Here is a 21,764-nt window from a genome sequence, read left to right as displayed (position 1 = left end):
CACAAAGCATGTTGATTAGTTCCATATATACAGTACATCAAACTACTGTAGCAGCCAGCTCTGCCTAATAGTAATCTGGACAGTCATAGATTGGTTCTTGCAGTAACATCGTCTGAACAAAGCTTGGTGTAACTCTGCCAGACAACAGCAGACAGTTGTTAGGGGATGTGGAGGAAAGAAAAAAAAAAACCTGCTTGTGGTAGCAAACGCTGTGCAAGTCTGTTTTGATGTTAGAGGAGAGTGAGACAGGCAGGGGAGAGAAAATGTCTCTGGAGTAGCCTGCTAGTTTACTGAAGCATTGTGCAGTTACAGTGTAAACGGATTTTCTATGTTGTTTTTTTCCAACTTCCCGTTCTTCCTCTTGTAACAGTGTTGTCTTTTCTCCTCATATCTTCTATCTATACTCTCCCTCGGCGCAAATGTTCTATGCCTAACAAAGCACACAGTTTCTGTACTAAAACCACAGCTTGTGAGCACTCTTTTGGTGGAGCTTTGCAGCATGACGTCATCCAGATAAATCTCAACCTCGCTTTTGCTGAGTTGCATCTGCTACTGAAAGTGCTTCTGTTAAACTGCACCATCATGTGGGGAGTAATGGAACTGACATTACCACTTGATGAGGCCTCTGCTCCTATGACCTGGGGTGGGAGCTGAATAATTCCATAATGCCGCAACAAAGCATCAATTACGGATATAATGACAACCTCTGGAGTGATAGCAGTATAATTACAATTCATAACTGTAGCTTTGGAGCTCAGATTTACTCTGTGGGGAAGATATGCATATTCTGCAGAATCCCTCACTTCAAATGTTTCTCTGTTAATTTGCTTTCTGAAAGCTGCATTTGTTTCCTAATTTGTCACAATGATAAATAGTTTTATTTTTCTCTCACTAGGTTTCTGTAGGACTAAGTGGACTGAGAGATGTGTTATGAGACTCTGGTTGCATCTTAGATATTTAATCAGCTTTCTCCCATGTGTCACGCCATTTCAAACGATGATATTTTAATTAAACTTAATAAAGGGATGCCACCCACCTACTGGCATTTCAAAAATCAAAATCAAAACTTCGATTGTCTGAGGGGGAGCACAAAAACTTGTTTGAAAAATTGTAACTGATGAGTGAAACTGACATATTTGTTGTTTGTTCACAGCCAATTTCATTCTCTTTTTTCCAAACTCCAGGGAGGCGCAGGAGAACCGGATGCTGCCATCAGTGAAAGATAACAGCGGCAGCCACGGCTCACCCATCAGTGGCAAGCTGGAGGGCCTTTTCTTTAGCTGCAACACAGAGTTCAACACAGGCAAGCCTCCACAGGACTCCCCTTACGGCCGCCAACGCTTTGAGGTTCAGGCTGACATACTCTTCAACCCCGACACCAACCTGTATTTTGGAGACTTCTACTGCATGTATACAGCCTACCACTATGTTATCCTGGTCCTAGCACCGAAGGGCTCCAGGGGTGACGACTTCTGTAAGCAGAGGCTTCCTGCGCTTGACCTCACCAACAACCGTTTCCTCACCTGCAAGAAGGAAGAAGAGGGTGACGGCAGTCTGGTGTTTCACCACGCCCAGGATGTCATCCTGGAAGTGATCTACACGGAGCCTGTGGACCTGGCGTTGGGCACAGTGGCCGAAATCAGCGGGCACCAGCTGATGAGTTTGTCCACGGTAAATGCCAAGAAGGACCCCAGCTGCAAGACCTGCAACATCAGTGTGGGACGCTAAGAAAAGGCAGAATGTAGGAGAGGGAGGAAAGGACTAGAGGTGACTGACCTCTGCACACACACAGGAAGTCCACATGTACTGACGAAGCAGACCAACACATGCATGAAGCAGCAGATTTAGTAGGCTCCCAGACATGCACACCAACATATCTCTGACACCGTTCTGTACTCTCAAGAGACCATCATTCCCAAAGAAGAGTGGAGAAAAAAAGAGGAAGGTACACACTCTGACACCTGCACCGTTGTCTCCTCATCTGAAAAGGGTTACCCTAAATGTTGAAACCTTACATGAAACTGAGCAATCTAAACCTGGGACACCAACAACACACCCTTTAACTGTACTAACAAACATGAGCTGCTTCTACAATTTCCTGTTGTTTATTTTAATAAGTTGTCCCATATTTTGTTAATGACCTTTGCCTTGTTATTATTAATATGCTGTTAACTGAGTGTCCACTGTCTGTGTGGACAAGCATTTTGTTGTTTCCAATTACTTTGACTGTTTGACGTTTTAGAAATGTTTTGTTCTCATTCCACAGTAGACAAATTCAGACTTCTTTTTACCTCCACTAGTGGCACAGACTGGTACTACAATTTTCTAGGGCTGCAGCATCAAGAGTCATCTTTCTTTATACCAAAGGTATTAAAAACCAGACATGAAACCGCTGTGGAATCTTAACAGTACTAATGCAACAGCCTCTAAAATGTCTATTCAGTAAGTCTTTGACGACCAAGTGTGAACTACTTGTTAACTTGTTAACCTTTAAAAAAAAGCATGATGCAGTTCTGTGCAGCATGAGTATGAAAGCTGTCAGTACCTCTACCATAGCAACCTTTTCTGCAACAGTCGCTCTTATTTTGTTGTAGTCAGTGGAAAGAAAGAAAGTAGAACCATAAACTGTGTTTAGCAGAATAAATGTGAAAAAATATTTATTTTTATTGATACATTCATATATATATATCTATATATATATAGAAAATTATATAAACCAGAAGTGCACAATGTCAAAAGCTCTGATCATTGTCAACAACTGCATTTACAGGAAATTGACTTCATACAGGTAAAATGGGGGGGATGAATGCAAATTTGACAGCAGATATAACTTGCACTACAATTTCAACGTTCACCAACGTTCACATATTTTCCATGGTGAGAATGTGAATTGAACGACTTAGATCAACTATGAAATCCTTAATGCATATCATAGCACAATGTAGGACTAAAAAACTGACATGCACAAACACTACAGGATTGTCTCATTGCAATTAAGCTTACATTTCTTTTGCCAAGATAGCACTTTGTAATAAAAATGCAGTTTCCACATTAACTACGGACAAAGCTGTCCAAAATGGTATTTTGGCACAGAAAAAAAGCAAGTAACAAAGTGCCATAATATACATACAGTGATCTTAAAATTACTAATATGTAACTAACATCAAGTTGTTACACCTCTTCATCCTTGACATAAATTAGTGCTACATACACTTGCTACATCAGGTTTATAGTAAGATGTGTCATGAATGATAAGGGATGTGTTTTTGGGACTAAGAAAACTCTGCAGTTGCCCAGTATTTAATTCAGATTGTCACCAATTTCCATCAGTTTTCTTCATGTAAAGTGCATCAACATGAGCATGGCATGAAACAAGACCAGACCCACTGGCTTCACAACCTGATTTTTCTTCTTGTTAAGATAAAGGTCCCACTGTGAGTTAACTCAGCTGGTCTTGGTTGAGTCCTGTTGTTTACTGAGCAGGGCCTCCAGTAGACGGAGCTTTGCTTTGAGGTTCTTATACTGGCAGTACTCCTCAGCCATCGGTCCACGGTCCTCCTTCTGACAAGCCCTGTTAAGAATACATGGAGGAGAAAAAAAAGATGCAAACAAAAGGCAAAACTTCAGTAGTTTCAACTAGCAGCAGCTTCCATAACTGGTTGATAGTCCCTATGTTGCCTTACTCAGATAGCTTTGTACAGTGTGTATTGTAATCGAAAACTTACTGTATTTACTTTGGAGGACTAACATGTACAGTACAAAGGATGTGTACAGTTCAGAGCAAATGTCTTTCTCTTCGTCTCTTTCCTGAGCTCTCTGTGCTGTATTAACGTTAAATGAGTGTGCATTACACTGTCGTACCATTACGATGGGAATTTCTTTTGTGGATGTTTTTTCTTTATTTTTCACAAGGCATTGTTGAAAACCAAATGTTCCAAGTTTATTAAAAGACAAAATAAAACTCAAAAGCCAAGTAGTTTGAATGTGCGGTGTGTGTCATTTGTGTGTGTAACCCTTACCTGCCGGTCTGCGCATAGAAATGGTCCTCAAACTCTCGGAGTGCTTGGTGAAGCCTGCGCTTCTCTAATCGTGCCATCCTAAGGTGATCCAGTAATTCCGATCTGTGAAGAAAGAATCAAAGAATTTCTTAGATCTAGAAAATAACCGTAACCATGTCAACAAATAGTTTAAAACAAAAGTAGTCTATTATTATCTATTAAAAAAATCCAAACAACTAATTCTGAATGGTAAAATAGATTGAAATCACACCTTAGAGCTGCACAAACACAAGCCGTACCTGGAAGCTTCATGTAGTGTTGCCATGGTGATGATCTGTGGCTGGAGACCCTTTACCTCCTCCAGCGGGGACACCAGAGGAGTCTCAGACATTTCTAGGGAAGGCAGATGCAGATGCAGCGGCTCATCTGAAGACACATACCTGGGAGACCTCAGCCAGAGCGGCTGCTGCCTGGGGCTTCGCTGTTTGGGACGCTCTTCATCAGAGCCCTCCTCTTCCTCCTATGTAGACACACACACAAATACAGAGGAATCACTAATCTGTCATAGCAAACATTTGAGAAAAAAGAAGAGAATAGTTTGGTGTAGCTCTTATATCTGGCCACAAGAGGGTAGTAAAGTCACACTCTTCTTCACCATTATCAGTTTTATCTATATTGTTGAATCAGAATCAGAATCAGAAATACTTTAAGAATACCAGGCGGAAATTATTTTCCCCTGGGATTATTGTTATTATTGTTGTTGAGTGTAGAGACCTCATCCATCTCTACAAGATATTATTCAAAATTCAGTATTCAGCATTAGATGTTTACTCACAATGGTTGTAATGACTGCTGCAGCAGCAGAGGAGAGCAGAAGCTGCTTGAGAAGGCGGTACCGATCATAGAAAGGTTTCATCAGAGTCCGCTCCTGCCTGGTACTCTGGAGAGGAACAGACAGAAAGAGACACAAAAAGAAAGCACTTTGTTTTAGGTGGGGAATATATATACAGATAGTAGGAAAGAAAACCAATGATACAACTCAAGTGTAGGCATCAAGTAAAACAAAAGAGATAAACACATAAGTGAGTCATCCAGGCTGTTCTTACCGGTCGTCCATGTAGACTTTCAAAGTAGAGCAAACACTTCTGCAGGCTGGTCTTCTCCATATTCATCTGGAAATTGGACATCTCCTGCACATACAGAGAGTCAAAACATGTTGTTTATTGAGGGTCAGTAAGACACAGATTCTCCCTCCGTGCCCAGGGAACCAGACCACTAAACCTATATTACAATATTTCTGTGTGTGTGTGTGTGTGTGTGTGTGTGTGTGTGTGTGTGTGTGTGTGTGTGTGTGTGTGTGTTATAAGCATTTCTGCAATACCAACCTTAATGCTGTCAGGCAGGCCTAGCTCTCGTCGTCTTTCCTTCAGCCTGTTGGTTATAATGTTGACAGTTTCTTCCACATTTGGCTTGGTGTTGCTGTTGTTGTTAAGCTGCTGCAGCTCAGTCCCTGTTAGTGCTACCTCCCTCTGGTCTGTGTTGGTCCTGCATGTTTCAACTGATAGGTTGAAGCCTCCCTGCCCTCTTTGCCCACCTTCCTCTGATTGTCTCAGTTTCAGCTCTAAAAGAAGAAAAATATGTTGACATGGAAACAGGGGTCATGTGAAAATGTGGACACTGGTTCTCTGGTAAACATATTGGTATTGTTACAATAAGTCAGTGGTGGAAATTAAGTAAATAAGTAAGTGATAGTACTTGGCTTGTGACCCCTGACAAAAGAAAAGCAGTAGCAGTGTCTAGTTGGGCCCCTTGTCACATTTAGAGGTTCAAGTGAGTCTGAGACATTCACTAAAGAGGATATGACTATATATAGACTATATATTTATAAAGTAGTTAAAACTAGCTCCACTGCTACAACATGAAAGGGTACTTATTTGTTGATGAATCATTATTAACAATCAAATAATGTCATATATTAGTCAGCCTTTAACTACATTTAGGAAGGAGCTGTAAGATCTGAATACTTCTTCCACCACTCCAATCATTCATTCCTGTGTTTAAGTGAGTGTTTATGTTTATGGAACTGACCTTTAAGCTGCTTGCGACTCTTGATGAGCTCCTTCATCAGTCTGGCTACCTCTGGATGAGCTGTTTTGTCGTTGTGGGCTGGCTGTAAAAAAAAAAATAAAAAACTCAATCAGGGGCCCATCTCTGCTCCAGGTCTGGGTGGGATATAATATTTAACATTATTATTTTGTTCTTTAGCAGCCCTATAAACCAGTTGACTACAGATACATAGTGTAACAAAATGTAATTTTTCCAATGTACCAGTAGAGGGAGTGATTCACTGTAGCATGATGTTTGTGTTAAGCATCCAACACATCATTTTAGAACTCAAACATAACTAATTCACACACAGCCAGGCATGCACACACACAACAATCCCTCCCACGCCTCTGTAAGAGTTGGTTATGGGCTATGAAAAAGGCAACACTGAGTGTCACACTCTGAGGCGATAACTTTCAGTCCAATCATGACTCAAGAGAACCGAGCTGACCAAGTAGCTCTGATTTCCTACCTCACCTTATAGTGTTTCTCCTGCTCAAAACACTCCTCAAAACGCCTGATCCTCTTCCGCAGGGTGTGAATGTGTCTGTTGAGCATCGAGATGGACAGAGAGCCATCGTCTGGCTCTGTATGGACACTGCTGCGAGCCCTGGAGACAGAGAAGTGCACGTCTATCTACTTCAATTCTTGACATTCTGCATATAGTTCCATGATTTAAGGACTCATAACGTGCATCACCTGACATGGTAGAAATCCTCATTTAAGGCCCAGCAGTACGGCAAAAACAATACATTAAATAATATTCCATCATTTCTATGAGCCACTATTCCTAAATAAAGAGTGAAGTAAAGTGAGGATGTCTTACACGCGTATGTGCTGTGAGCACGGTGGAGAAGGGGCTGCATCAGGGTCTAGGTTGTAGCGTAGGCTGTGACTGAGGTTGGGACAGCGCGGCGAGGGAACAGGGCAGTCACTTGTTGTAAAATGGGAGAGGAGTGGGCTGGTGTGAGGGGCCGGTGGACTCGGCAGGGTGTCATTTTCTGAAATCCCCTCAGAAAGAACGGCAGAGGAGAGGACCGGACTGGACTCTGATGAATGAGGGGATGGGGTGTGTACTGTAAGACAGAGAGGAAGGACAAAATATTAACATAAATCTATAAGAATTATGACTATTTCATTTGAAAGAATGTTAGAATGTAAACGTTATTTATATCTGACTTAATAGAGGAGGACAGATGGGACCAAATGAGAGATATAATAGAGGGAGAAAACAAGGAGTAAGGAAGGGAGAGAAAGATAGGGAGACAAAAAGGAGTGAAAGAAGGACAAATGGCACTTTCTTACTCAAGTTACTCATATGTAACATCTTTCCTGAAAGAAACTGAATTTGATTTGTCTGTGATAAACACAGTACATATAGATAGTTTGAGTATTTAGCAGTTATAATCTCTATGGTTAAAAAACACTGGTTTCGTGCAATGTTAAGCAAGAACAAGACATGTAAATACATGGGAAAACATGATCAAATCTAAATGATTGTCTAGATATCATAAATATTACATTATATTGACTATATGTACCAATTCATCACATCACAGTCGGCTGTGCAGTGACACTACAGTAACAGCATCGTACCTTTGTTCGCTGTATTTAAGCCAAGACACACCCAGCTGTGGGAAATCATGAAGCTCATAGCTCGCTGTCAGGATTTATTGATGTTTATTTAACATGCACCAAAAGAATTACAGCATCTAGGAAGATCCTCCGAAACAAAACAGATGATGAATTAGATACTATAAATAATGGCACTAATATGGTATATATGAAGTATGGCTATTGACTGACTGGCATTCCCAATGAGACTGCCCAAGCTGCAAGTACTGTACTGTAAGGTACTTCGGAATATATATTTCCCTACATATATATATGACAAAAGTAGTAATAATGGGCAATGGGCTTTTACAACTTCTACATGATTTTGCCCCAAATAAATATTTAACATGGGAAGTTTGGAAACTTAAATATTAATTTAAGTATATCAGCACTTCATTGTCATTGTCTTACCAGGCTGTGATGAGTCGACTGTCTGCTGATCCTGACCTGGTGGGGATGGTGGTGGGTGGAGGAGCAGTTTGTGGGTCAAATACAGGCTCTGCTCTTCAGTAGAAAGAGGCTGTTGTTGGGCAGGTAGGTTGTCTGGACCTTGGGGGTCTACCGGTGGCGGCAAGGTTCCCAAGTCAGCCTCCAGGGCTTGTAGCTTGAGGGAAGGGCTCTGGAAACAGAAGCAGAACATGGCTTCAGGGATGCAGACGTGCAGGCAAAGGAGAAGTCTGAAAGATGCGTCGTAGTTGGTGTGGAGGGAGTCTTCAGCGTTTCACATGCTGCTCAGGAATCTTGAGAAGTCTTGTAAAACCATTTTAGTCTCTCCTGTGAAAAGAAATATTCTGGCGCTGAAGCGTGGTTGGGCAGAGAGTTGCAGGGTGAGGTGAGATGAGTGGTTGCCTCGTCCTCCTGAGAAAGGAATGAGTCAAAAGGCAGAATACAGCTCTATGAGAAGGCTGCTTTCGGGGGTGGTTGAAGTACGAGGAACTTCTCAAAAAACAATAGAAAATCTTTGATCCTCCAAGGCTCCCAGTGAGCTACAAAAGCAGTGGTCATAACAAGCAGCCCATGTGAGGTGGTACGTGTTTTTCCTCAGCTGTAGCTCCCCTCAGGTCTCTGTGTGACTAGAAACTAGTCAGCAAATCAGGCATTCAACCAGCTAGACAAGAATCCCGCTGACTTTTGTCAATCAGTGAGTCAGATTCCTGACATGCATCAGCATCCAGCGTGGGATCCCTGATGAGCAACACACTGTAATTCCATTAGCAGTATCGCTGTGATTCCCAGATCACCTGATCTGCTTGTTTGTGGGCGTGTTGGTGTACAAGAGCATAGCTTGCCCACAAAAGAGAAACCCTAAATCCACATGGTTTTCCCTCTGACCGGCATTCCTGGCACTTCTGCTGCTGAACTGCCTCCACATGGATTATTCATCGTGCGTGGAAGAAGGGGGGCGGCGGGAATACCGCTCATGTCGGTGCGTGTGGTGTGTGTGCAAGGGAGGAGAGAGGTACTGTATATGACGAGGCGTTTCCACGGCAACGTTGTCAGACCATGCTAAGGAGTCTATTTGATGGAGCTGCTGGGAGTCACGTAACTGTTTGCGTAACTGTTTGCCTCGGTATGAGTATGTGCGTGTAGGTGCAATGAATTCTCATGGTGCTAAAAAAAGATTTGATATTGAGCTGCACTAAAAACACTCTGGGCTCCGAGCAAAGGTTGGAATATAATGCAGTTTGGTTTAAGGCTTTTATTATGTTCTTTTAGGCGCTCTGACATAATTCTCAGCATCATCATCAACAACAGCAGCAGATAAGGGATTGGCTTCTCCTTTCTCACCCTCCTCGTCTGTTCATTCATAAAAAATAAAAAAAAGCCCACTGCTTTGTGCGTCACATAGAGGAGGTGGAAGGATGGAAGGGAGGGGAAGGAGGCTGCTATTACTGAAACAAAACACCCACAGGCAAGCAAGCTCACACCTAGCAGTACATGTACAGGTGTGCACATAAACACAGGCGTGCACAGACACACGCAATCACTGGAGGTATCAGCAGTCCTGTTGTCATAGATACCCTTATCCTAAAGAAAGTGTTAATTTGTGTATCTAAAAAAACTGTGGGGAAGGAGAACTTACGTCATGGCTGTTGTCCCTGCCTCTGCAATCATTGTGTCTGTCAGGAGAACCACTACATCCTCCTCCTCTTCTCCCCTGGAGGAGCAGACAGCATAGGCACTGATGAAGTCTCATTCCTGAAGCCCACTTACTGACACACGCCAGTGTGGGCACACACACACACACACCCATACAAACCCAAAATGTAGGTTACAATTACACATAAAGAGGGATAATGAATTTCTTTCCTTTTATCTCCTTCAACAGACCCAGCAGTTAAAACCAGTTTTGTCAAGATCAATATATTTTAATATTTAATTCATTTTCAGAGTAAATCATTGGTCCAGGTGGGATAGCAAATACCTTCACAATCTAGCTGTTCACCCTCAAAACTAAAAAAGGCATCCTGAGTGTATTAGCTACTGCTAAAAAATAATATTTTATTTATTTAATCTGGTTTATTTAATCTGGTAACCCTGTTGTACATCAGTCCTGTTGTCACTGAATACTAGCCTCCTACTCCCCCCTACACAAACATTTTGCTAGCTCACAAACCTGAGGCTACAACTCTCACTCCTGGCTTTAACAGACTGGTCCTTTAGAAATTAAATGAAAGACTGTGGAAAGGATTTTGAGATGGCAACCATACACTTCACAAATGCCTGTTTACCTTCCTCTCAGACACTGTGGTTCTGTCTTCTGTCTTGTACTCCATGCAGCACAGCATGCTGGAAAAAAAAAATTCTGTCAACACCAAGCAAATAAAATTTTCTCCCTCTGGTTCACAGTCCATGTGACTTTAATACACATTGTGCTCTTTTTGTATTCATAAACGATTCTGTATCGAATCTGCTCACAGGCAGGACTGCCCAGCGTTGTGTGTAGTTTTGAGGCCAGACGGTCATCTGGCACTGCCATTTAGGTTATGGCTTATTCATGTCTGACACTAATGAGGCATAACTGAGATGACCTGTCCTGTGGCTCAGTGGAGGCTGTGCAGACAAAAAAAAAGTCAGTGTGCCACCATGCTAGGACGGCCTGATCTAGCTTGTGTGCCCCTGTGGCAAGTCAGTGTTATTGGACTGGAATCATATCAAAACCATGACTGTGAGCAGCACATTGCTCCGATAACCTACTTCTCAACTGACTTCAGGGCTGAGAGATGAGCTGAATTGAGGGGAATTGAATGGAGGGGGAACAAAAAACTGTAGCAGCAGGAATCAGATAAAATTAAAGCTGATACACTTCAACTGCTTTCAAGACCAATGAACAAATGGTTGCTGCTATAAAAACAGTACAAAGCAGAAATAACAAATTAAACAAAATATCTTTTTTTTGTAGTCTTCATGCAGAAAACTTCTTCTCACCTGTCTGTGTGCTGCGTCTGTGTTTGGGTTTTGTTCTGTGATTCATTCGGTATGCAGCAGTCTGAAATAGAAGATGTCTGCCCTGCATCTGTGGAAGTCTGAAAAACAGTTCAGTCTATGTCAGTTAACCTTCCAGTCCCACCATGGGTTCAAAACATTAAAAGCTCGATTTTACTTAGTTCCTTTAAGGACCAGTGTGTAGAATTTAGTTGTATGTAGCAGTGTAGTTGCAGATCCCTCGCTTCATCCTCCACTTCCAAGTGCGATGGAGAAACTACAGTAGCCGCAAAACGCTCAATAATGCAAATAGCCCTTTCTAGAGCCAGTCTTTGGTTCGTCCCTTCTGGGCTACTGTAGAAACATAGTATCTTAACATGGAAGCCTCCATAGAAGGCGAGCCGTGTAGATATAAAAGGCAAATTTTAAGGTAACAAAAATATAACGATTGTAATGAAAACATAGTTATGTATATTGCTGAATTCAATTTCTGCCAATAGATTCTTCTAAATGTTAACACACTGGACCTTTGGAAATAAATGAGAAAGATCATAGAAACAGTGATCGCTGAATAATATTCACAGCTAGAGATGTTGAGCACTGACAGACACAGTTTAATATGGTCGAGCAAAAAGAAGAAAGGAAAACGTGAAAGAAAGCAGCTTAAGTACTATAAGAGAAAATCAACAATGCACACCACTGAGCATTCGTCTTTGACGGATGAGGAAGGTGTCCTTCTATTTGCTACCTCGTCTACTTCTTCCTCGTCTTTCTCCTTTAATGAATAGGTGAATGGTGGTATCTTGTACTGTGAAAAGGTCCTGTTGATAAAGAAAGATTAAACTGTGGAGGAATTACACGTTTCCAAACAAAATGTCGTATTAATGAAAACTGTAGTTTTGAGAAAAGCAGGAAGGAGGAAGTAAAGGGACAAATGTTTCTTATCTTCTCAAAATGAATGAATGAATGAATGAAAACAGGTAGGTCACCTTGTCAAATCATTTTAGGTGAAAACATAATCTGTGTGTGAAAAAAATGAAAGATAAAAGAAAGAAACACTCACCCTTGTGTGGTACACTCCGGTGGCCTTCCCTGGACGCTTGGGGATGGTCTGCTCCAGTGCGTGTGTTGCTCTGACCCTGGGTCAGTGGGGCAGGAGGGCTCACAGCCAGCCACTGTACTTTCAATGCTCTCCTGCAGAGCCTCCTGGTCTGGAATCAGCTTCTGAATGTCAGCACTGACGTCAGAGATGGTTTCACAGCCCTTTGCCAGTGTGTCAGGACTACGAAGAGACAGAGAGAGAGAAAGGGTGCACACACAGGAAGAGATTATGTCCTTTATAGTGTTCTAACAAGAATTCATAACATTTTTAAATAAGGGATTTTGGTCCGGGTGCTCTGTGTCCCTTTTATCCAGAAGGGAAGTGGTTGAATGGACCATTGAAGAGGTGATCCTAAAGAACAAAAGGGCTAGCTAAAAAGACATTGTCCAGTGTTTCAAAGCAAATGTCACCCTGGAGGAGGATAAATACCAGGCAAAGGTATTTCTCAAAACCTGGCAATCCAAAATAAGATGTATTAACCATTGATAAAATTTACAATACAGCAAGTTATAATGTTTAGACGCTTATATAAAGCATGCCTTAAGGGAATGTGGTATTGAAGAGGTAAAAATAGCAAAGAGAAAGAGAGAAGAGAGAAAGATAAGGAACTTTTCTAAAGGCACAAAGATACTGATTCCAGACAAAATTCCAACCAAATCAGTAAAAATACTACACAAATATTTTAGAAATATTCATGTTATGTTACCAGAAACAAATCTAAAAACAGATTTTAAGTGTATCAATCTGCGTATCACAAGGCTAACATGAGTTATGTCTAAAAATGTCCAGCAATTAATCCCTGAAAAAACTGCTGTCCTCTGCACCCAGCAGTTTGGAAAATAAACACCCAGCAGGTCATGAATCAGCAGTGCTTAATCTAATGCTACACTATGACACGTCTCATGAAGCTCTAATGAGCTGCTCCCAGCAAAAACAAACACAAGTGATTTGCAGTGACGTAAACCGAGAACAGCCCATTGGTCACATCCTTGCTTAAAGCGGTGTATGACTCCAGATCTGTAACCTACAGCAGATGGGTCAGTACAGCAGCAGCGAGAAACTAATGATAGCTGATTAGGCAACTAGTCAAATAATGAGCCAAGCAGACAGCAGTCCTGCATTTCAAACACAAATTACTTCCCTGCTCCAAGTTTCCCTTCCTCAAACATCCTTCAGCTTGCTAAGATTCAGCAAAAACAAATCAAACTTTGCATTATTGACCCCTGCTCTGAAGCAGCTACATTTCTCTTCTGGGTATAAGACCGCCTTGTATTATCTCACTCACTTGCGGAGGACTGTAGACCCATGGTTGTTGTCACTGATGCCGAAGCAGACGAGACAAGAAAACATCCTTTGCCAAAACGCCTAAACTCACAGAAGTCTGGCATTACATGTGACAGTGAACAGCTTGCTGCTTTGGAGGGACTGAGAAAGCCACAGACATAAAGAAAAGAGAGCGCAGATGTTGAGTACTTGATGGTCAATAACACGAGTGACACCCGGAGGCAAAGAGCTGACCCACCCACTTCAATTACCCGTGCTCACACACACACACACACACACACACACACGCCCCTTATGTACAAGTGCGCATACACGCGGACACAGATACTCACATACAGCAGTACTTAGACAAATATGGGTCAACGATGCTACTTCTAGCACTGTAAGAATGCATACACAGATAGCACACAGCTGTATACATTAGCTCTCAGACACACCTGGTTAAACACTGATATGCACAATCAGAATTACTGATGAGAAGTACTGAATTTAAGAAACTGCATAGGGAAGATTATTAATGTGTATCAACCAACGCACCCCATCATATGAATTATATCTCTTGTCTTTACCTACATTTAGACTCCACCTAAAAAAACTATAATTTTAGGAATACACTAATGAACTTACAATGTACTATAAAATATTATTAAAGTAAATAGCTTACAGTGCTTTTTCGTAGAAATAAATCAATGCTTTTTAAATATTATCTCGTGTAGCTGGTAAGAGACAGAAATCAGACACTTGTTTTGAAATCAAACTCTTTGTAGTTATAATTAGACTAGAATCAATATGGACTGTGACGTTAGTGGGAAGCATAGAGGTCTAGACGTGGTCAGACGGAGCAGCATGCAAATGTCAGACATGTTTGGAGAAAGAGAGACATCCAAGTGACAAATCTCAGTCTGACATGCACGAGCAAACAACAGATTCTTAAATGTTTATGGAAAATAAACCAAAGTCAAACATTTTTAGCAAAGGAACCATGAGAACATTAGTTACTTGTTCCAGATCCAGATCCTGTGCTGCAGCTCTTGACATGAGGGTGATAAATAAATACAAGAACAAAATACATTGTTACACCCGAACATTTACTGTAGTTATTTAATCTGGACCCCCTGCTGAGTTGAGGAAATCGGACTGATAAGGAAATAATTAAAGCTGTATGCCTCAGATTTTAGACAATATATTAGATTAAGAAAGACAGTTGGAATGATCCAGCATCTTATTTCTGCTAAACAGATGAGAGTGGGAAGCTGTTAAGATGAAAAATTATTGATATTTGTTTGCCCTATGAGTGATAAAAAGAGAAGTGGTGAGAACGCACAAAATCAGCATGGTATGAAGCTTGGCACTCTTCTTCAGCAGGTGTGACAGAATCTAATAAATGTAGGGGTGTCCATGTTGTAGGAAATTATCTGAGATAATGTTCCCACAGAGGGTGCCTAGTGATTGGAACATCACATTCTATACAAATGAACCTTTCCCTGGACCACATGGAGATATTGCCTCAGTGTCTGGTTTTTTTAAAGAGGGTGAGGGCAAAATAGTCATTTGGCAGGTGGGCAGCTGGACCGAGTGTTGTGCATCGACGTGAGCTGTGGAGACAAATAGAGGGTTGTGTTTGCTGCTATGCAAAAACCTGGACAGCCACCAATACTTTCCCATGTCAGCTGAGAAAGACACACACACACACACAGTGCACATTTCACGCCACCTGTTGGACCCAGCCTGAACTACATCTACTGATGACTCCTTTTTAAACTGACACGTGCAGGTAGATTAATTACAGTCTGGCCAGTCTGACATATGGCTGCTATGTTGCTGTCTATGAATATCTCTGTGACCTTCATATCTTATTTTGCCTTTAGTCAACAAGGATTTTATTAGCAATACCTCATGCTGGTTTGCAAATTACATTTTCATGTCTTGTCATTCCACTGATCACAGATCTTTCTCACTGCAAAGTTATACAGAACCACAACGCATGACTGCTTAAAATGACAACAAGAAAGTGTGTCTTCATTAGCTTCAAGCAGAACTCCCATCCACACAAACCCACACAGAGACACAACAATGCTCACATACATGGGTGACAGTTACAAAATTAATCAGCAAGTGCACATGAATGCCATGTCGCATGTTAACTATGGGTAGACAAAAATAGTAAATATATAAACGTAATATAATGTCTACATTACAAGCTTGAGGCAACCCACAGTCACAGTTAAAAAGTAGAAAATAGCAAAGTAGCCTCCAAGTTCTGAGGGGGAAAAGTTCCTCTAAAGCAGATGGCCCTAGATTCTGTCTGGGGGACCAATTTGCTATTATTCCACTTCTCTGCTCCTTCAAGCAAAAAAACTCTGATGCTATTTTTACTCGTCATTAGACTGAAAGGCCAATCAGCTGTACAGGCAACAGCACTTTTTCCTGTTGACTACAGATACTGGGTGTCACAGTTTCTGTAGGGAGGTGTCTGTCAGTAGCCACAAGCCTTTTAAGTAAGATTGTTTTTCAGCAACTTGTCACCTGCCCCTACTGACCATGATATCGTAAGTGAAGATAAATCAAACACGCTTAGGCTATTAAATGAAAGAATAACTGACCTGTAAACTAACAGTCTTGAATATCTATTAATTATCATAACGTTGGTCTAATTCTGATTAAGTGTGTCTGAACCCTGTCTGACAATGATAGAACAGAGTGACACAGTTTGACATCTCTGTGACTTTTATGTATAGAGTGCAAAAGATCTCCAGAGGTTGGCCTTAATTCCCTGTGAATGATGCCTCAGCCTTATCACCAGTGATACAACCATCAGCCTGACAACTGACTAAACGATGCTGAACATAGAGTGAAATGCTACAGGGAAAAAGGTCCGGTCCTAATTATTCCCCCCGGAAAAGATATATAGAGGGAGAGGCTTGCGTAAACTCACAGCACATGATAGTTAAACTGTGGTAAAGGCTACAGAAATCTCTATCTCTCTATCTATCTATCTCTCTATCTATCTATCTATCTATCTATCTATCTATCTATCTATCTATCTTGTGCAGTTACAAAGATACTGATACTAGGGTGTTGACAGTACCTGTTGAGTTGAGATTGCATCCGTATTGTTTGGTTAAAAGGACTGGTCGATGAGACTGAGGTGGTCTCTCCCTCCAACCTCTCCACTCTACTCTGCTCCGAGTGACAGCTGCTGGGCCGAACCTACCAATGAAAACAAGACTGAACAAACACACACCACTCTACAGAAATAATTTTTTGCATTACATTACATGATATTACATTACAACAGGGTTTTTAAGTTCCTTTTTAATATCACATTTAATCAAATGTAACACTGTTAGCAGTAGCAACAGTGTTTGCTAACGGTTTGATGGCACTGACTGAAAACTCTAATGCCTCCTGCATGCACAATCGACTGTTGCAGCAATCCCACTTTAAAGGTAAAAAAATCTAAATATAAAAAAAAATATTCAAGACCTTTGTAAATTGCTGCGATATTAATGTGATCAAAAAGTGTAAAAAGACCAGTAATGGAGGTATTATGCAGATCCTTTATCTATGTAAAAGTGCTAATAGAACCAAAAAAACCTCTGTTACAAGTAAAAGCCATACATTTAAAATATTACTCAAGTAAAAGTATGTAAGTTTAATCAGTACTAATAAGTATTAATAGTAAAAGTATTCAGGCAGAAAAATGACAGACCATAAAATTCAATGATGTAACAATTTCTGTGAAAGAGAGGCAAAAAAAACCATGGTTCACCTCAAAGTGTGAAAGAGCAGAGAGGGTAGGAGGCGGGGGTGAGGAGGAGGCGATCGAGAAATTCTCTGCGTCCCGGGCGGGGATTGGAAGGAGAACCCTCTGATGCCTGAGAAGATGGAGCAACAGGCCATTACACACACTCTGCTCCTCCAGCATCCGGGGTCCTGCTGGAACACTGCATAAAGAAGAGAGAGGAAACAACAACACAATGTCACGTTTATTATGTACTGTGTTAAGTGTTGTAACAAGGGATCCATCTAGTGGAAGGGCTCATGAGAGCAGTGAACTGAGATGAACCACTCAGACTGCATAAGGTGAATAAAAACCTAACTAACTAATAAATTTCTCACTGACAAAAATAAAGAGCCAGGCAGTAAAAATCTTGTAAAGCTCCATGTTGACACTGACAATAACTGACATTATGTGCAACTTCTGGTCCTAACATTCACAATACAGAGGTATGGGTCACCTCGAACCAAAATAGTCTTCACATGTTTACCTTGAAGCAGCTATTAGTTCTCAATACATCATGCTGTTATTGACATCAACCGCTCTGGGTTTTTTTTAGGTGTTATCCGATGTATAGAAGGTACTTTAAGGTTAACATAGCATACACGTGGGGAAGAGAATGTGAAATATTTATGTATTAATAGATGCGTGTTTACATGGCAGGCAGGTCAATTGGAATGACAAGACAGGAGAAGCCACATGGAGTACATAACAGACACATACAAGGGCAACAAGCTGTTTAGCAAGAGGCTTGGGTGACAAATATGCATGGGGGTGCCAAAGAAACTGTCACACATGCTGCATGGCAAGAACATGTGTTACACTGTCTGCCATATCAAGTCATTTAATCTTAAATTGATATTAAAGCAATAGCAATATTATTCAAGTCCCCCTACACTCAAAACTAACTTTTCTTCTTGATCCTACAGAGGGATGTTTGAGCTTTTTACGGAAAAACATATCAGACACACGTTTTTGTCCCAGGACATTCACAGTTTCTATATATGTCTTAATACAAGTCTATAGGGAATCTTTAAAATCTTGGAACAAGTAAAAAAACAACATCTATGTACTTAAAAGTTAGCATAAATAGTAGCTTTGTTCAGCTGGACATTTTTTGCAGCATGTATCTGTCATTCATTCAAACCATTACACCATTCCTTTCTTCCTCTGTTGCTGCACAGGACATTCCCCAACTCTCTGTAGCTACCACCATCCAAACCCACCCCCAACTTTTTCCAAGCCTCTGCTGCCAACTCCACACCCCCCTAACCAACTCTTCTTCCCCAAGCTATAATCATCTGACATTTTCCCCTCATATGCTGAACTTTATGGCGTGACCAACTGCACATTCCACTGACATGCCGTTAACTTTCGGAGAGAAAACAGGGGTGACATAGTTGAGACTGGGAGATGAAGGGATGGGGAACAGTTGAAAGGGTGTTGACTGAATATAATAAGTCCTTTCCACGCTGAACACAAGTCTAATTGTATGTGTGTCCCCCCCAGAGATTGTGTTTGTTTACAGTAATGGTTGAGTTCTGTAAACAGGACGCAGAGAAGCAACTGACAAAATCCTGATGACCTGTTATATCTGTCTGTCTTTTTGTATACCATGCTTTGCATTATCAACCACAATCCACACCCATTTCCTTGGTGAAAAACCCGACTCCACCCCAAATTAGTGGTGGAGCTTTGGAAAAAGAGCAGACGCACAACCACTGTTGATGAATTGGGGCAGGCAATTAGTAGGTTGCTTTCATGACTAACAGACAAAGTGGGGTGGTGTTCCACATCTGGACCTGACATGCTTAAAGAGAGACCATAACCCTTCACTTGCAGTAATTATAAAGAGAACATTTGTTGAACTAGATTATTTTTGATTATAATATACTAGAAATCCTAGGAATATCCCTCCTTAAAACTACAGTGTGAAAAACAACATTTTATAATGTATACAGGAGAACAATCTGTCTTACAAGTCACTAAAGTATCTGCTCTGGAGGCACTTTGTGTTCCAGTACAGGTCTGGAGAGGATTTGAATGTGGCATTAACAACAGCAACTTACTGAAATATACAAGGCCCAAAGATGGTTGCCAGATTTTCCACAGGCATGTGATTTGATTGGCTGTGAGCAGCCACTCTGGACAGGAAGTGGATGAGGTAAGAGAAAATAATGAGGTTGTCATCAGGGAGGTGGCAAAGGTTTTCTCTCAGAGACTGGTTCATCTCTGCCTCATCTGCATATCCTAAATAAAAGCAAAAACATCCAAACAGTATTTCATTTACATTGCACTTCAATCACTAGTCTTTGGTATCTATACAGTATATAACTGGCCTCAGATTTGTATTAGTGTTAACCTACTGGACACAACACTTTTTGTACTTAAACATAGCATTGCATTTAACAACCCAACAAGAGTAATACAAGAGTGCCAAACCCCATCATAAACAACTATCATACATATATAAAATAACAAAGTATCAATAAATAATTAATTTTAAGACATCCCTTTGAGATGGACTTTTGTATGCAGTTGTTGCATTATATTGAGTAAATAATTAATTAGTTACATAAAGCACAATCATTAGATTAAGTAATACTTAAAGGTCAACAATGTTATATAACACCTCCATTATTATTGATTTATTTAATTTACTGCAGTTATTTAGATTCTTTTGCTGGACAGCTTATGAGTTTTTCTTGCTGAAATACAAAAATTCACTTGATTTCCAATGAATATGTATATGTGTGTATATATATATATATATATATATATATATATAAAACCTCTTGCTAAGGGACTCTTCAGTCCATCAGGCACCTAGTCCACTTAAACTGACAGTTCCCCACTCTGTCACTCCCCTGTCTCAGCAGTTTAATGCCTGTACTGTAACTCAAATAGAGTACAGAGGTACAGTGACATATTGACTAAGCTAAGCAGTGCCTTGCTCAAATCTGAAGAACAATAACATCACGCATTTACTTACAATTATAGTCTAAAAAAGTTAACGAAATTTGATCCCATCAATGCCAGTCCAGTGTGATTTCCTAGTACCTGTGAGGCTCAGAACGAGCTGTCTACGCTGGGGTTCAGGGACTACAGGGGTAGGAAGCTCCCGGAGGAAGAGTTTGAGGAGCGAGGCCACAGTGGGGACGTCTTGCTCACCCCACTGAGCAAGGTCCACCCTCTCTCCACAGTCCCACCGCTGCCTCAGCTGCCTGGTTCGCACCACTGAGCCACACAGACGGAACAGACCTCTGTGCTGAATTCCTGTGATAAAGAAACCAGTAGATTCAGTCGGTGCACATACAGGTTTGAGTACTGTTTTGCGCTGAGAGAGCGATAGAAAGAAAGAAGGCGATTGAGAGAAGGAAGGAGAGATGCAGAGGATGAAAATGAAGGAAAGAATAGCAGAGGAGTGTTTATATTACCATTCTTATCCAGGAACTCCACCATGTCTCTTAGCACAAGGGGTACTCCACAGACCATCTGCCCGTCCTCTCTCAGTGTTTCCAAGGCAACACCAAACACACACCTGTTGGCCTGTTCAGCCTCTGACACCAGGGTGGGAGCAGTGGGCTCTGGGCTGACCTTAGCACTGGGTCTCAGGATTCTCACTGAAGACGGATCGCTCTGCATGGAAAGATGACAACAAATCAAATGGTTCCATCAGTAACTCATGATAGTCACATCCCTGGGTACCAGAGGAGTTTTAGAAAAGTAGTGATCATCCCCAACCCTTATGTTATGAACTTATAAGGTATCTACAGGTGTCCACAACTGAGGACCATTGACCTGGACCCAGGATGTGACAAGGTCAGCTGCTACGATTATACACTCAATGGCATATTTCGTATTTCATAAAACCAGACGTCCAGGAAATTAATATACAGTTAACTAACGTTAGTAAAGGAAACATGTGGCTAACGTAATAGTCCCTAAACAAAACATATTTTTCATGTTATAACTGTTCTGACTGCGTCTGCTGTGAAGTTACTTGATGATAAAACTGTGAAAGGAAGTGCTCTGCCCCCTCATCCCTAATATAGCAGGTATAAAGCTGTCCTACACAAAGTGTTATCGATTGGACAGTTGGCACGAAAACACTGAAGAATGTAATAACACGATAGCCGCTAACTGCTGCCCGCAGCTCAACTTACACAGAGTGATACTGAAGCGCTTGCTCCCATTTTTCAGCTCAGCGGACCGGGACAGCTCTCCATTTTTAACTGTAGACGTTACTATTGTTCCCTCCTCGACTTGATGCTTCACTCTCGGAAATTATCGTAAAGTCGGACGCACAAGGAGCAACCGCCGTCGCCCTCACATCTCAACGTGAAGAGAAAAACACTGTTGTTAAAAATGGAGCAGGTTTAGCTCACTTTTCGACCGTTAACGTTAGCTGCCTGGAAAATTGTTTATGTTGCTAGTCACGTGACACACTGGT

At 41.3% G+C, this 21,764-nt stretch overlaps 2 protein-coding genes across 4 annotated transcripts in view; one reads left to right on the top strand and one right to left on the bottom strand.

The window, feature by feature from the left end:
- LOC127379264 (phytanoyl-CoA hydroxylase-interacting protein-like) overlaps positions 1–3,976 on the top strand; it is a 16,548-nt gene extending 12,572 nt beyond the window's left edge. Inside the window, exon 5 of the mRNA XM_051428654.1 lies at positions 1,185–3,976. Coding sequence (XP_051284614.1) covers positions 1,185–1,728 — 544 coding nt within the window. The 3' untranslated portion in view covers positions 1,729–3,976. The remainder of the gene's footprint in view (positions 1–1,184) is intronic.
- LOC127379193 (protein FAM13A-like) lies at positions 2,627–21,764 on the bottom strand. Of its 3 annotated transcripts, none has more exons than XM_051428511.1 (21): positions 21,478–21,763; positions 20,749–20,950; positions 20,372–20,587; positions 19,381–19,561; positions 17,303–17,477; positions 16,619–16,740; positions 12,208–12,426; positions 11,893–11,965; positions 11,148–11,245; positions 10,451–10,508; positions 9,802–9,876; positions 8,130–8,337; positions 6,931–7,180; positions 6,582–6,714; positions 6,087–6,168; positions 5,384–5,619; positions 5,105–5,188; positions 4,834–4,938; positions 4,298–4,518; positions 4,020–4,121; positions 2,627–3,571 (listed from the first exon to the last, which is right to left on the bottom strand). In XM_051428511.1, exons 1-21 carry the CDS (start codon positions 21,505–21,507, stop codon positions 3,445–3,447), a joined length of 2,997 nt encoding a protein of 998 aa, XP_051284471.1. In that variant the 5' UTR covers positions 21,508–21,763; the 3' UTR covers positions 2,627–3,444. The 3 variants fall into 3 exon arrangements, with proteins under 3 accessions (XP_051284471.1, XP_051284461.1, XP_051284481.1); XM_051428501.1 differs by having other exon boundaries at positions 11,842–11,965; positions 21,478–21,762; XM_051428521.1 differs by lacking the exon at positions 11,893–11,965 and having other exon boundaries at positions 9,802–9,931; positions 21,478–21,764.

This window comes from Dicentrarchus labrax, unplaced genomic scaffold (genome assembly GCF_905237075.1).
Source record: "Dicentrarchus labrax unplaced genomic scaffold, dlabrax2021, whole genome shotgun sequence".
In the NCBI taxonomy this organism is placed as follows: domain Eukaryota; kingdom Metazoa; phylum Chordata; class Actinopteri; family Moronidae; genus Dicentrarchus; species Dicentrarchus labrax.
The sequence above is the reverse complement of the archived record's forward strand: the minus strand, read 5'-3'. Positions and strand labels throughout refer to the sequence as shown.

Bases quoted from the DNA above. Each gene is read 5' to 3' on its own strand.
- LOC127379193 (XM_051428501.1), bottom strand. From the start codon at position 21,507: ATGGGAGCAAGCGCTTCAGTATCACTCTGT. The intron at 6,169-6,581 runs GTGAGGTAGGAA...TTTTTTTTACAG, and splicing joins AGCAGGAGAAACACTATAAG to CCAGCCCACAACGACAAAAC. The intron at 4,519-4,833 runs GTGAGTAAACAT...GTGTCTACATAG, and splicing joins CAGCAGTCATTACAACCATT to GAGGAAGAGGAGGGCTCTGA.